Source organism: Sinohyriopsis cumingii, chromosome 13 (genome assembly GCF_028554795.1).
Source record: "Sinohyriopsis cumingii isolate HCF-2022 chromosome 13, ASM2855479v2, whole genome shotgun sequence".
In the NCBI taxonomy this organism is placed as follows: domain Eukaryota; kingdom Metazoa; phylum Mollusca; class Bivalvia; order Unionida; family Unionidae; genus Sinohyriopsis; species Sinohyriopsis cumingii.
Genome location: NC_142973.1, coordinates 61894520 through 61912139, shown reverse-complemented (window position 1 = coordinate 61912139; position 17620 = coordinate 61894520). Strand labels below are relative to the sequence as shown.

Genomic DNA, 17620 nt, shown 5'->3' with positions numbered 1-17620 from the left:
GGGTTTGCCGTTCCTGCAGAAACTGCAGCTGATGTGCTTGGCATTTGGTTTTTACTAGCAACACTGGCCATGATCTCTTCCATTTTTATCAACGCACATGCATTTTAGACACATTATCTGCATTTTGTGTCTGCAACTGACACTGCATGGTTAATTCTTTATCCAGGGTAGCCATATTGGTGCTTTGGGCTGAAATCATGTGACTTGCACCAGTAGAGACAGATAATGATGTCACATTCTGTTGTTTTTGTAATGGCTGACTTAATGTCGCCTGTGCAGAAAACATGTGCCTCACATGGTTTTGCATGTATGGAGGCAGTTGCTGATGGCAAACACGCTCATTTCCTCATCAAAACCATAGCAAAAAATGTACTAATATCATCTGTGATGCCTTCCTTGTGTTTCCGACAATTTTTGAGCATTCACTCACCCCTCTAGGATCTGCTTGGGCAGTTTGCTCCCTTCGTTGTTCCAGTGAAAAGTCGTAAAATATGTGCAACCCAATTTGCAGAAATTACTGCTCCCGAATGCCAAAAAACAAAAACTGCAACAATTTTGTGCAGAAATCATAAATTATGCTGTTTGATTTTTTTCTTCTTTTATGATCTTGCTCACAACTGATACTTCCAATCAGCCTTGGTTCTGATCAGCCATGTGACCAGTGTCATCTCATAGGATCATGAGGCACTTATGGGGGAAGTGAAATTCATGTTTACCGTATTTGCCATATGTTTTCAGACACCATTTGTTTTCAGACACTGTTTTTGTGGGGGAAATATAATATTTAAATGCCTTGTAAGTTTTCAGACGTTGTTCCTCTATAATTTTTTCTACAATTTATGTTTTCGGACACAGTCTAGGAAGATCTGCTGTGTCGTTTTCATGTAAAATTCACAGCATGTTTGCCATTAATTTAACTGATACAAACTTTGCTTCATTTGTTCACCAATTATTTAATGTGATCATGAAGATAAATATTGATTGTGGGTGCTAAATGTTTGGTACATCGTGTGCTCTTTTAATGAAATCCAGATGGCTGCCTTTAATTTCCGAACTTATCCATCAAAATTATTACAGTACTAACAGTAGGCGAATCCGACCTTACTGAAAGATAAAAATTCGTCTTTCTCTGTCTATATTAATAGACTAAGATCAATAACTCTTACACATTGCCTCCCCTTGATGCCATCAGGTGTTGCCAGCTTTTAGCTGAATGAGATACTAATGAAGATGCTCACATAGCGGGGTGGTTGTGAGGGTTTTTAAGTAATGAGATTTACTTTAAAAATTTGCTTTTTTATCTCATCTTTTCTATAAGCATTAGACATTTGGTAGTAATAATAGACCACAAGACAGGGACTTTGTATTTCTGTTGAGGCAGCTTGTTAACTTAAATGATGTCAATATAAGTGGGTAGGACTGTAACCCTTATCAACTCTTGTGTTATAATTTTGCATTAGATGGGTCATCTTCACTCATCAGCTTGTGTGTTAAGTTATCATAAACAATGTAATGTATGATCTCATTTGGAGGAAAATTGTTTAAATATTTGTGAGACTGGGACAGATCATTATGTTAATCTTCAATACTTGCTGGTAAATCCCAATTTTTTTTGCACAATGACTGGAAGAATTGTGAGCAAAAAAGATTTAAGAATAGGTGACTCTTCAGCCCAGATGAATTAATGTAATATAAAATTGCATTATGAATTTTTGTTTCAGTTTTCTGAAATACCTGTTATATTTTCAGCCACCAGTAGGTGTATTTTGTCCAGGGCGTAATAATCGACAACCTATCAACAACATTCCTGAGAGCTTTGGAGCCACACTAGAGATCATTGACCAGGACTTTAAAACAATCAGATATGAAAATGTAAGTACATTGAAGTCTCACTGTAAAGACCCTTATTATATTTCTCACCCATTATAAAGCAGGTATGTCCACAGATTCTTTTAAATTGTTTGAATTTTATTTAGTCAGTGCTAATTAAATTATTTAATTTTATTTTAGTTATTGGCTTATGAAAACCAATTCTATTATGACTTCATGACTTCATTAAATATCCTAATTCTGTGATTTTGAATGCATCATTATAACATACCTTGTTGAAACATCCCTTAGTGTAAGGTTCCCTTATGACTAGCATGAACAGTGTGATAAATAAAGAGAAAACACTGACTCAAAGTTACCCAAATGGGACACCCTTTCCCCACCTCACTTTCCCCCATCCCCCAAATGAGAATAAGATAGATGCATTTTGTTTGCTGTTATATAAGACATTGGCAGATGAGGTCAATGCTTTTCACCTGATATCATATTCTACATTGCCAGATCAGGGTCAGTGCTATTCACCTGATATCATATTCTACATTGCCAGATCAGGGTCAGTGCTATTCACCTGATATCATATTCTACATTGCCAGATCAGGGTCAGTGCTATTCACCGGATATCATATTCTACATTGCCAGATCAGGGTCAGTGCTATTCACCTGATATCATATTCTACATTGCCAGATCAGGGTCAATGATATTCACCTGATATCATATTCTACATTGCCAGATCAGGGTCAATGCTATTCACCCGATATTATATTCAGAACAAATAACATTGACTCTGATCTAACAACTTTTGACAGCCAATCTGGGTTGATAATGTTGATAAAGGTGTATATTATATATTAGCATTTATTTTATACTCCAATATTTTTTCACCTAAGCAGTATACATAATTTTTAATGCATTATGTGTGCCATGGCTTTGTGGTATGATTCAATATTCACCGATACTGCCAAGCTGTCGGATTGTGGGTTTCATGCGGTAACACAGCATCTAAAGCATTGGTGGAAAGTTCACACAGATTATTTGCAGTTCCCGAAGTTTGCTGTACCCAGTGCACACTGGCTTTTATTTCTTTCTTTCTTTTTTTCTTTCAACACAAAAATTCAATATAAAGGTTTGTTAAATTAAGTCTTGGTCATCCGTTTTGTCAGTGATCTCAGTCAAACTATACTAAGGTAGATTTAATGTTTGAATACAAATATCTGTGTGACTGAGATCTGCTGAAGTTTTTGCACAGACTATCCAAGTGTTATGATTAATTGTCTCCTTGAGGAAAATTATATAACAGAAATGTATCGAGTGTAACAAGCAGCATGTTTTATGACTTGTCAAAATGAAAGATAATTGATTTCTTTATGGTATAATTGTCTGCTACAGTCAGTACTATAGAACAAGACGAAAGCTCTCATGTTCTGATGTGAACTGAAGATTTCACACAAACTGATGACACAGAAATAGTAGACACTTCATCCACAGCACATGTGGAATGGGAACTGGATACTGAAAGAAAGAGAAAAAAGGAAATGAAACTCCAAGACAACTGGTTGAGTACCTACAACTGGTTAAGGAAAGAACAAGAATGGGGATGTTGTCTCTTTTGTGTCGAGAATATAAGAAAGACAATCCATGTACTACTAACAGAAATGTTTGTACAAAGTTTCTAACTTTGACATGGTATATGGAATAAGCAGATCTTGTTTAAGTCCTTTGGGAAAGTGAAATGCCGAAATAATTCCAGTCTGCAGCAATAATCGTAGTTTCAAAAATGGCATTTAAAAGTGATGCTATCATTTTTTGAAAATTATGTTTTGAATATCAGGAGGACCAGTTCCCTAAATTGTTTTAAACTGAACAAAATTGCAGTGGTTCTCCCACAACAGCAGATTTTGAGAGGGGATTTAGTTCACAAATCAATTCACACTGCTCCGAGGAATGGGTTAGCATCAGAAACAGTGAATAACTGATGACTGTTCAGATATATATAGACAATTTCCCAATTTCAGAGTCTATGAAGAATTTACTAATAAAAAGCAGAGAAGAATATTTACCAATTCAGCGAACTAAATTTGGTATGCAGATACCTTATATATTTGTTGTCAAAGAAGTGATATAGAGTCTAAATTAAATGCTTGTCTTCAATTAGGTATGCATATACCTTATAATAATGTCACCAATCAGCTACTACTCTGCATTGTTACCCCCTTATTCCACCATTCTCTGTAGGTCATTATAGGGGCCATAACACTGTTAAGAAAATTTCTGGCAGCATCTTTGAATATTTTTTACATTATGGCATCATCCAACTCATCCGATATACTCATGCCTGTCGTGAATGAAATTATAAATGAAGTTGATTAAAAAACAAAATATCACAGCATAATTAATAAATATTTTAAATTTTCTCTAACAGTAATATCAGAGATCTGGTAACTGATGCTAATTATGAATAAATAAGAGGGTATAAGAAGTTATTGTTTGCATACTGTCAGATATGTCATGTGGACTCATTTTTGGTGTGGCTTATCAGCCACATTCTGAAACAACTTGTTCACCTGACATACCTGATAGAACACATGTCAATACAACTTGTCCACCTGACATATCAGACAGTTCACATGCCAAAATAACTTGTCTACTTGAAATATGAGACAATATACATACATAACAACCTTGCCAACTGACAGACAGTACACAAGCCAAAACAACTTGTCCATCTGACTATTAGTGCATTTGCCAAAACAATTTATCCACCTGACTTATCGTAAGTACTCATGACAAAAGAACTTGTCCACACAGCATATCAGATAAACAAATAAAACAACTTGTCCATCTGACAGCAGACATTACACATGTCAAGACAATTTGTCCATCTGACATATCAGTACAGATGCCAAAACAACTTGACAGTATGCACATAAAAAAACTTGTTGGCCAAACATATCAGACAGTACACATGCAAAACAACTTGTCTCCCCAGCATATCAGACAGTGTACATACAAAACAACTTGTCCACTGAGCATATCAGACAGTACACACATAAAACAACTCATCCACTGAACATGTCAGACAGTACGCATGCCAAACAATTTATCTGCCCAGCATATCAGACAGTGCACATACAAAACAACTTGTCCACTGAACACATCAGACAGTAAACAAATAAAACAACTTGTCTATTTGACATCAGATATTATACATGTCAAGACAAGTCGTCCATCTGATATATCGGTATAGATGCCAAAACGTATCAGTTACTATGCATATAAAATTTGTCAATCAAACATATCAGACAGTGCATGAACAAAAAAACTTGTTGACTGAATGTATCAGACAGTATGCATACAAACAGCTTGTCTACCCAACATATCAGACAGTGCAAATACAAAGCAATTTTACCACTGAACATATCAGTATGCATTCAAAACAACTTGTCCACTGAATATATCAGACAGTATGCATGCAAAACAACTTGTCTGCACAATATATCAGACAGTGCACATTCAAAACAACTTGTCCACCCAACATATCACACAGCGCACATACAAAACAACTTTACCACTGAGCATATCAGACAGCACACATACAAAACAACTTTTCCACCCAACATATCAGATAGTATGCATACAAAGCAACTTGTCCACCAACATATCAGACAGAACACATACAATAACAAATAAATATGATTCATTGTAACCTTTCTGTCAAGAACAGTTAAGGGACAAGATAAATTTAATATTTTATGGACAGGTGACTTTTGTATGACAGAAACTTCTGAAACTTTCATTTTATTTGTATTTTAGTAATTTTATTCAGAAAAATAATTACTAGACTTTACAATTGAAGTCTAATAACAATTAATATTAGTATTAATAATAACTATGTCCTATAATGTTTCCAGTCAGAGACAAAATTTATGAATTAAGACAAAGGCAATATGATATAAATCTGCATGCATTTCACACTTGATTATTATGGCACCTTCATGCTTTTGTAGATTTGGTTTAATGCTGAGAAAAAGCTTGTCCGGAGGGATTACAAACTGGCCCAGGGGACAGATCCTGACCCATCATCAGAGATCTATGATTTCAATCTTGGTAAATTTCAGTTACTGTTCATTTTAAACAGTAGTCCTTTTACATTAATGTTTGCTGGTAATATACATTAATTATCTGTATTGATTACAGCTAAGTTTTTATCTACAATTTTTTTCCCTATTAACAGCCTCATCCCCTCGGTCATGTCAGAAAGATGATAGTTTTCTCCTACAGACCAAAATCTAGGCCAATATAAGTACATGTACATATAATGTATAAACAACAACTATTCATTCTTATGCTACTGATACAATGAATATAGTGAATTATTTAGTGACACATATATGTTGACAATGGAATATAGATCAAATTAGGACTAGCATTAGTTATATTCATGTTATTTGTGTTTTCTAATGGGATGGGACTGATACACAAATACTTAAAGCAGGTATGGTAAAATATTCTGTTTGAAAACTAAATTTGCATCCAGTAGTACCCATAGAACGACTGCAAAAAAATGAAAATAGTTTTAGGTTTAAGCATACCATTGCATACTGTTACCCATATTTATGCTTCTTCTGAAACAAAATTGCTTTATTTTTTGTCCATAATTGTTTTCAGACAATCAGTGACCTTCTTCTTTTATATACAGCATTTAATATTCCATAATGTATAGGTTTCATAGCTAAGAAAGTGTTTAGTTGTCTCTCATTTATGGGTGAGAAATTGGTATTACATTCCAATGATAAAGGCAGCAGGAAGGATAAAAATGTAAATATCTCTCTTATGGTTTTAGAAAGTCATACACATCATGTATACTTTGTCTAGCATCTGTTGCAGACAAGACATAGGTTCCACAGAATCTGCAATCCATCTGACAACCACTCAACATGTGTAGTTTTCTCTGGTTGTCATTCCTTGAATACATGTCAGACTTGCATATTATGGACAGAAGTCAATGTGCAGCAATTCTTTGGGCACTAAAGGGAAGCGGAACCTTAAGGGACAAAAAATCAATTTGCACACAAGAGGGTTTGAGACCATATAATTTCCTGGGGTGCAAGATGAAGAGCAACAACAGCCTCAGTTACAGTCTCGGATATGAGAGCTACACACTGGCTACATGGATCAGTATCCAAGAACCCACTTTGTGAAACGAGTTATACAGCTGTTGAGCACTTCCTGCAGATGACACAAGTATATACAGGCACTCCCATAGAACAGTTTAACCTGTATAGTGCTATCAGGCACTTCCTGTGGATGATGTCCAGTTTATTAATGCACTCATGGATCAGTCTAACCCTCATAGTACCTCTGGTCACTTCCAGTGTACAATCTCCACCTTGGTGACACCTTGGAAGTAATAGGATTTAATTCATAATGTACTGCAAGTGTAGTGAGCCATTATCCACGACATTTTTTTCACAGCTACTTCACAGGTAGCACAAGCGACATCAGCTTCACTACCTTAATCCAAAAATGATGAAAACTGGCCCACAGGTTCCCATGTTGTTATTATACCATAGTGAAATTCCGCTTTGCAGGCTTGGACTGTAGAAGTTTTCCACCCACTTCTATTGGAGTTCTGTTATCCTCTTTCCTGTAATTCACCTGCCAGGTTTACATTTCCAGCATCAGTTGGCCATTGTCTATGGGAGAAGATACTTTCAGTTGCTTCCACAATCGGAAAAGTTACTAACATTTTGGGACTACTTTATTGTCAGTTACAAGTTCCATGTGTCTGTGGACATTTGTTTTATGACAAATGCCTTCTCTGTTGTCCATTTGTATACCCATGAGTTGATTCATATAGTTGTAACAGCAGGATCAACATTTCATCTAATATCTATAGCAAACTTTAATAGGCGGAACACAACTTACCTTCTTTGACCTTGAATCCCTACAGAATGCATGGGAGCATGTTTATAAAATGGTCCACTTCATAACATAGAGGCCCAACATAGTATGGCCATGGTCATAACAACAGCTATTAACATACAGCAGGTGGAACAAGATGCAATCCTCTCTACCTCCTCCTTTCTTAAATAAAGGTCATCATAGGCCAAGCTACACTCACAATCTTCATCATCTGATCTCTTTAATGATCAGGTTGATGGAATTTACAATAAGCCACCAAAGATGCCTTCTTTCCATCCCTCAGTCTCAGCTACAGTAAATGGATTTGCAAGACAACCAACAAAAGGGTCACAGAGATGTCCCTAGAACATGTGCCACTGTGAAGCAATCCTACTGAATCTCTAACCATCAAAAAGCACAGTTCTCCTGAACTAAGTGGAAAAGTCAAAGGTAGGTCAATTGTGTTTGCCAGCATTCCATGAGACTCTCCCTATATCAAATGACATACATCCAGTCCTCCCTTATGACAGGCCCCAGTAGGGAGAAGGTTCTAATATTTCATTTCAAATGGGGAAGATTTATCATGATGACATGTGAAGCAGAAAAATGGTTTCCTGGAAACTTGGTATTATGTTCTGTGAACCTCCTAAGCCCTTGCACAGAGTTCTGATACAAAGCAGCACTTATGACTTGATCATCAGCCTAAGTGCATTCAATTAACTCTGTTACGTTCTTTTGTTTTAATGTTGTTCATTGTGGAGACTGCACAATCAATGTGGACTTGCAAGAGGCATGAATTCACATCCCCACTCACATGACTTCGCGAAGTTCTGTGATTCAAATTCAACAGGCTACAAAGCAGCCAGCTAGTTATATTATGGAGCAATACATAATTTCATATGTTACCCTCCTATTTCATTCTCAATTTCCTTGTCAACATGACATCTCCGACCATGTATCCTTTCAAGATTCAGTCAGCTTGGTCTGGAATCAATTCAATAAAAAGAATGTTTACCCTAGGAAGGAGAACTGAATTCATGCAATGGTAGATTCCCTGTCATATACAGAGTGATCCATCTGCTAGAGAATTCCTTTCCCTGCCATATGTGGCAGCATATAGTCCTTGGTCTCTTTTTTGGGCTCCCATAGCAGTGATAATATGGTCCAAACAGTGGCCGAACCTTTGACTATTGGACCAACTTTCACATTCTGCACAATACAAGTTTGCATCTCGAAGGCAGGGAAACCATCCTGGACTTGTCCTGTAATCACAATCTCTATGGATGTGAATACAGATGACTATGGGGAGTAAATCTCCTACCATTTCAGGATTTCATTGGAGTTTTGGCCCCCTCAGGATCATTATTACATTTCAACATTCTTGAGATGAAAACCATTTTGGAAGCTTTTCATTGGTGGCTGGAGAACCTACATGGGAATGGAGTTTTCAATCTGTCTAGCAGCAATTCCACTGAGTTGATTTATCTCAAACTGCAAAGTGAAACCAAGTACCCAGACATTTGTATTATTCGTTTGTGATATTCTAACATGCTTTCCTCAACAAGAAATCTACATTTGAGTTTTCCATATCCTAGACTGGCTAATGTATAGGTGGTCTCTGTCTCTTCATCCCTCAGTTTTCACTCAATAGATAGTGGGTTAGACCCATGATGGACCTATGCCAAAAATCCTAACCTTTATTTCACCAGTCCAGGATCCAAAAGGCTTTCTTAATCAATGCTCTTTCTATAGATTAGAATGATCAAATGTATACACTTTTCTAACACCTCAGGTTCTGAAGGTGATACAGGAATCTGATCAGAGTGTTTCCTCATCCTGATTACTCCACTCAAATGGAAAATCTTGGACCAGCCTCATCAATCTTGCAACAGAATCACCAGGAATTGAGATATTCCATAATCCCACAATGGCGGGCATTTAATTGCAATCCAGAGTTATGGAACTTGCACATCTGGATCTTGTTAAATTTGCCCTTAAGAACAAACAGATCTAACAACAAATGGTGGAGAATCACTCAAGTGAGATGGCCATCCAACTTTGAGGCATGTGAAGGCAATGGAACATATTCTCACTGGATCGCACATTAGCACTTTATATCAATGTAGGCATCCATAAGTCAATAGCTGACTTCCTATGGTTCTTCGATGAGAAATTGTTAGCACTAATCACAATTAAACCTACCATTCAGTGATGTCTGGCACACTGTGTTATCATGGAAGAGAGGATATCAGATAAACCAAAGACTTATCTGATCTTCTGTTCATCAGAGGTCTCGAAAACGTTTAGTCAAGTATTTGGATGCCAAAAAAATTCTGGGACACAGAAAATTACTTAGGCGGGAGTCATCTGTATGCATGTAATAGGTGGGTGACAAAATTCAAAGACTTGCCAGACTTGTTTTAGCCATGTGTTGATCAATTAGCTGTGCTGATACTTACAATGACAGTTTTCAGTGGCTCAATGAGTCACTGATGTATATGTTTCCATTATAAGAATGCATCAAAAAAGAACATGATGCAGTAGCTGGGCAGCAAGTTCAAAGCCTTTGACTGGCAGCTGGGTGTAAAATGTGCTGATATTTACAGTGATTGAATTCAGAGGCAGAAAGACCCAGAGATGAACATGTGGTCATTTATAAGAGTACATCAAATGAACATAATACACTAACTGGACAGCCAGTTCTGGCTGCTGGGTGTGAAAATGTGCTGATATTTATTGATTGAATTTAGAGGCAGTAAGAGTGAGTAAGTAGTAGACCAACAACATTAGTACCAGTTATGTCAAAAAAAAGGAAGTGGAGACTTACTTGTTGGTCTACATTAGTAGTGCATGTGACAAGAGATGTTGAGATTTAGACAAAATGACATTTGTTAATTTGGATAAGTATTTTGGGGTTAAATGGCAAACTGGCAAAAACTGTAATGAGTTTCAGAAGAGTGCTTAAGTTGCTAGAACTGATACTTTGGATGGGACATTGCCAAGTATAAGGCAGTGTGTGATGCCTGGCTTAGTGCTTGGAATAAGACCTTTCCTTGGATTGACAAAATTCAGTCACACTTTGATTGACAAACAAGAGCTATATGTCAGTGTGATAAAGAATGTGGTAATTAAATTCAGTGACAACCAATAGTTTTTCTAATCTGCAAAGATCTTTTGGGGAGGGGACTGCAACTTTTGATGGTGGTACTCCAAGTTTCACCCAAATGGGAGCCCTGTACTCCTAGTTTTAAAATCCTAGTGTGACCTCTGGTTCATTTTGGAGTTCACCTGGCAAATGACAATGCATCATTGCCAAAGTGGATTTTGCCATGGGTATTTGCTTTTCTGAACAAGGCACCAATTGAACTGCTCTCAAGCGCTTAATTATTTCACCTCTCATATAAGTCCTGCCTTCTCACTGCTTTGGTGATTGTCAGACGAAACCAGCAAATGTATTTCCTATTGGTGGACCAGTCTACTTGCAGTTCTGACAAGATGAGTCAGTACCAATCATGAATCCCTCTGCTTTCATTACCAAGAACAGGCAACCATTCATTAAAAATTCCTGTCTATTCTGGACATTTTATTTCAAGGTTATCTACAGGACCCAGTGTGAGCTCTGTTATTCAGGAAGACTGAGCCATTGAACTAGGGAGATCAGGCCTTATTTTACATTACAAAGAGGGGAAGGATTCATCCTGAATAAAGTGGGCTATCAGTTCTGTATATCAGACTAAACCCACACCAATGAATTTGCTTCACATATTGGCTCACAAAGTTAGAAGAACAGTTGCCAGAAAAACTGCTTATGAGTGAAACTGTTCTCTAACTGTAATTGTCCATGTTGTGGGATGGAGATCCAAGTACACTTTTCCAGTTTTATCAGAGGTCTTTTATCCAAAAAGGCTCAATTTGAGCGGGAGGAGCCTTTACCCATGGTGCAAAAGGATACATTTACAGGTCATTTGACTTTTTGCTTCATAAAGATATGACTTCATGACTTCCACTGGCTTTTCAGGAGGGAAAATTCTCCCTCTTGAAGCTGCTCCCTGACATATGGAGTCAGGTTATCTAGAAGCTGTCTTGCATACTTTAAGGGACCAGAGATGGTGTATCCGGGGTAAGAGGATGTTATCTCCCTCCACCTCTTACCTATTCTCATAAGGTATTATGATTGGGTAACATATTTTGAAGAAGAAACCAATCTTTTGCTTGCAAAATATTTTTTTTCAATAATACTTCTCTAAGCATAATATGCATACACCCTCCCAGCCTCCCCGCAGTTAATCCATACAGAGAACATGCCTTCCTCTCTAGTAGTAACTGATGATTTGACTGGATTCTTGGTATCAAAGGGAAATGCCTCTATCTAACTGCTACCTGGGTGGGCGGATAACATTTAGCTCTTTAGCTAATACGTTTTAAGCTGGGAGGGCTGGATTTGCGAGGTAGTAGTAGTTCTCCTGAGGTATTATGATTGAAAAGTATTATGGAAGAAACATATTTTCCTAGATAAATAATTGGTTTCTCTAATTTTATAGGTATCCATTACTCCATAGACCCGTACACTGGAAGCTGTGTAGGTCCTTCTCTATCTAATATTGGAGACCTATTTGTGGATGACACATTGGGAAAGGATCTCATCAGGATGCAGTCTGCAGAGAGTTATTTCCACATTCAAGGAGCTCAAATACAATATGTTGGGAAGGTCTGTATTTTGTTACCTCATTCATAAATCAAGTCGTACTGCAAAAACAAGCATCCCGACCTGACATAACATATTGCACCTATAGATCAAGGTCTGTGTTGTTCATTCTACTCCTAACAAGCTGCACAGGCCCAGATCAGCCTGTGCATTATGTGACAGCAAATCTGGGTCTGTGCAGTTTGCAGTTGGACTAAACTTATAAGCGAATACATACGGTACATACCTTTAATCATCTAAAGATCAGCATCTCAAATCTGATTTTTCAAGCAAATTCAGTTAAATTTTACTTGACTCTTTTACTGATATTGCAGTTTATTTATTGAATTTTTCCTTGATAGATGACAAAAATGATTCTGTAAATAAAACCCAAGCAGTAACCTCCATACCATAGTCCCCTGCTCATAACGATTGTGTTCATTTGGTCCCTTCATATTGTTTGCTCTGTAAAAAAAATTTCTTGTTTGTAGAAGCCACCTGCTCCATATGGTTGGTTATTTGTGCTGAGGTGTGTATGAGAGGATAACAACAGTAAGGAGAAAAGTAAGGAGGAAAATAAGAATTTGAGCATAACGAATAACGCTGGAAAATGATTTGTTGATGCAGGCCATATAAGCGACAATTTTATTGAAAATAATATTATGATCTAACATGCATAAAAGTTATTTACAAAACTACATTAGCATAGTATGTGATAAACTACTTAGTTGAAATTCAGACCTGAATGTAAATTTATAAACCAGCTAAATATACAACCCATATCTCCAAGAATCCTTTTGCAAGTGACACTAAGAATGTTAGCCCATATATTCGTTCACCTTAAAACTATATTCTATTGGCTGAACGAATCACGTGACCCCATTCCTTGGTTTGGTTGGCCCTTGAGGGTCTATATTGCATTGTTTACAGTGCCCAACAAGACCCATTCACCCCACATAACAAATATCCTTGTACTAGCGCAAATAGTTATATATATATGCACTGTTGCCTAACAAAGCTCTCTGGTTGAACTTCAGTTTTCATAACTAGTTCTATTTCAACTGACAATACCACCTGCATTTCATTGTAATTCAGCTGGCAATACCACTAACATTACACTGTATTTCAGCTGGCAATACCACTTGCTTTACACTGTAATTCAGCTGGCAATGCCATTTGCATTTCACTGTAATTTAATTGGCAAAACCACTAACATTACACTGAATTCAGCTGGCAATACCACTTGCTTTGCACTGTAATTTGACTGGCAATGTCACTTGCATTTCACTGTAATTCAGCTGGCAATACCACTAACATTACACTGCAATTCAGCTGGCAATACCACTTGCTTTGCACTGTAATTTGACTGGCAATGTCACTTGCATTTCACTGTAATTCAGTTGGCAATACCACTAACATTACATTGTATTTCAGCTGGCAATACCACTTGCTTTACACTGTAATTCAGCTGTCAATATCATTGCTTTACACTGTAATTCAGCTGCTTTGATGTTTGCATTACACAAAGATTTTAAAAGTTTAATTATTAAAGGATGAGCAACTAGGTTTAGAAAGTAAATTCTCTTCTGATATGAAATTAAAAAAAACAGTTTTAGACTGCTTAATGTAATTGGAACTTTATCAGATTGTTAGAAGAGGTCAAATGATACAATATGTTATAAAGAGGTCAAATAAAACCATATATTAAAAAAGAGGTCAAATCTTTGCAAGACCCCCAGCATGTCATTCAGTTAGCTATAGATGACCCTACCCAATTTGCAGGTTTAGAAAAAATAATGATACAGGTTTGCAGATAGTGCAAACCAAAATTAGCTATATAAGTTTGTTCTTGTTTTGTTGAGAAGTTGCTGTTTATAGTAGAAGTAATAGTTGTTGTTATGTTCTTTGGTTTACAAAAAATTGGCCTTTTAAAACAAGTCCTAATTATGAGGGAGCAAATCTGCAGTCAACAAAGGTATTTGTTAATTCATTTAACATAATATAAACTTTGGCTGAATTATAATGATTATATGTTTTACCAACATGTGTTATTTGAAAAAAGGCTCTATAAATATTTCATATCTTTTGTTAGTCTCTCACATTAAATTTTGTTCTATTCTAATTAATAGGAATATTGTGAAGCATATTTAATCAGTTAGATCTAAGTCAATAAACTAGAATATTTAACACTATTATAAACTATACACAGATCTAAGTCAATAAACTAGAATATTTAACACTATTATAAACTATAGGTAGATCTAAGTCAATAAACTAGAATATTTAACACTTCAACATCACTGCTGCTTGAGTGCTTAGATCCAGTATTGCCTTCACTAACTGATGTTATTAATACCTTTCTCTCATTAGGGGAATTCCCATCATTTTTCAAAACTGCCATTGTAAAGCCTCTGCTGAAGAAACCAACACTAGACCATAATGATTTAAAGAACTACTGCCCAGTTTCTAATCTCCCATTCATTTCAAAAATCTTAGAAAAGGTTGTTCTATCCCAGCTTGTATCTCATCTAAATTCAAACAGTCTTTTTAGCAATTTACAATCTGCATATTGCCCTTGCCACAGTACTGAAACTACTCTTCTAAAAGTTAATGACATTCTCTCTGCGTTGGATAGCGGAAAGATTACAGTCCTCACCCTCCTTGATTTGTCTGCAGCATTTGACACAATAGACCATGATATATTACTTCACTGTCTCCAGCATGTTTTTGGCATTCATGATACAGCCTTACTGTGGTTCAAGTCCTACTTGGTCAACAGGACACAAATTGCATCTGAAACGGAATACACTCCAGCCCAGTTGATCTATGTTGTGGTGTTCCACAGGGGTCTGTTCTTGGACCGTTCTCTTCATTCTGTACACTCAGTCGCTCTCAAGTGTCATAGATCATCATCCAGTGTCTCACCAATTGTACACTGATGACACCCAAATATACAAATCTAGCCACCCAACTGAAGTTGATGCTACCATCCAAGGTGTAGAGAGGTGCATTTCTGATGTGAAATCATGGATGACTTGTAACAAGCTGCAGATGAATGATGATAAAACTGAGGCCATTCTGATCACAACACAAAGACTTTCTCATTCACATCCTTTACCTCAAACAATAAATATCAGCAACGCCAACATTAAATTCACACAATCAGTATGAAACCAAGGTGTTACACTGGACAGTACTCTCAAATTGCACCAACATGTCATGAACATATGCAAGGCTGCATATCTTGAGCTGAGATGCATCAGCTCAATTCGCAAATATCTTTCAGTTGATACCACTAAAACACTTGTATGTTCATTAGTACTTTCAAGACTGGACTATTGTAACTCAATTCTGTCTTGTTCATCTCAATATCTACTCCAGAAACTTCAAAAAGTTCAAAACACAGCAGCTCAGATCATACTTAGAGTACCACGATCAGAGCACACCTACCCGCTGCTCTGTACCTTACACTGGCTATCCATTCGATCCAGAATCAAACACAAAATTTGTTCTCTGTGCTACGTTTCACTGTCGGACTCTAGTCCAACATACATATTATACCTCACCCATGTGTACACACCAGCAAGATACTTACCCTCCTCTTCTGACAATCGTATACTCATTATTCCCACTATGAAAACAAAGTCATATGGACAGCGTTCTTTTGCATACCAGGGCCCAGCAACGTGGAATGAATTGCCCACTGAACTTAGACACAAAGACACAGTGATCACATTCAAGAGGGCTCTCAAAACTCACTTATTTTGACTGCAAGAACAAACTTAAAGACCTAATAATGTTTCCTACCTGAAATATTCTCAGCATGATTTTTATTTTTTAATGTTTTTCTAATTTCATGTTGTTTGTTTTTGTAATAATATTATTATGTTTTTTTATCTTATAGGTGTTATCTAATGTTGTAAAGCGCTTAGAGCTTCTAAAGATTAGGAGCTATACAAAGTCCTCATTGTTATTATAATTATAAACTATAGGTAGACCTAAGTCAATAAACTAGAATATTTAACACTATTATAAACTATACACAGACCTAAGTCAATAAACTAGAATATTTAACACTATTGTAAACTATAGGTAGACCTAATTCAGTAAACTAGAATATTTAACTCTATTATAAACTATAGGTAGACCTAAGTCAATAAACTAGAATATTTAACACTATTATAAACTATACACAGATCTAAGTCAATAAACTAGAATATTTAACACTATTATAAACTATACACAGATCTAAGTCAGTGAACCAGAATATTTAACACTATTATAAACTATAGGTAGACCTAAGTCAATAAACTAGAATATTTAACACTATTATAAACTATAGGTAGACCTAAGTCAATAAACTAGAATATTTAACACTATTATAAACTATACACAGATCTAAGTCAATAAACTAGAATATTTAACACTATTATAAACTATAGGTAGACCTAAGTCAATAAACTAGAATATTTAACACTATTATAAACTATAGGTAGACCTAAGTCAATAAACTAGAATATTTAACACTATTATAAACTATACACAGACCTAAGTCAATAAACTAGAATATTTAACACTATTGTAAACTATAGGTAGACCTAATTCAGTAAACTAGAATATTTAACTCTATTATAAACTATAGGTAGACCTAAGTCAATAAACTAGAATATTTAACACTATTATAAACTATACACAGATCTAAGTCAATAAACTAGAATATTTAACACTATTATAAACTATACACAGATCTAAGTCAATGAACCAGAATATTTAACACTATTATAAACTATAGGTAGACCTAAGTCAATAAACTAGAATATTTAACACTATTATAAACTATAGGTAGACCTAAGTCAATAAACTAGAATATTTAACACTATTATAAACTATACACAGATCTAAGTCAATAAACTAGAATATTTAACACTATTATAAACTATAGGTAGACCTAAGTCAATAAACTAGAATATTTAACACTATTATAAACTATAGGTAGACCTAAGTCAATAAACTAGAATATTTAACACTATTATAAACTATACACAGACCTAAGTCAATAAACTAGAATATTTAACACTATTATAAACTATACACAGATCTAAGTCAATAAACTAGAATATTTAACACTATTATAAACTATAGGTAGACCTAAGTCAATAAACTAGAATATTTAACACTATTATAAACTATACACAGATCTAAGT

The 17620-nt window shown here is 35.8% G+C and overlaps 1 protein-coding gene across 2 annotated transcripts in view; it reads left to right on the top strand.

The window, feature by feature from the left end:
* LOC149785687 (uncharacterized) overlaps positions 1-17620 on the top strand; it is a 92161-nt gene that overhangs the window by 25173 nt on the left and 49368 nt on the right. For both annotated transcript variants that reach the window (XM_089979525.1, XM_089979526.1), the window contains exons 7-9: positions 1750-1872; positions 5836-5935; positions 12274-12440. In XM_089979525.1, coding sequence (XP_089835651.1) covers positions 1750-1872; positions 5836-5935; positions 12274-12440 — 390 coding nt within the window. The remainder of the gene's footprint in view (positions 1-1749; positions 1873-5835; positions 5936-12273; positions 12441-17620) is intronic.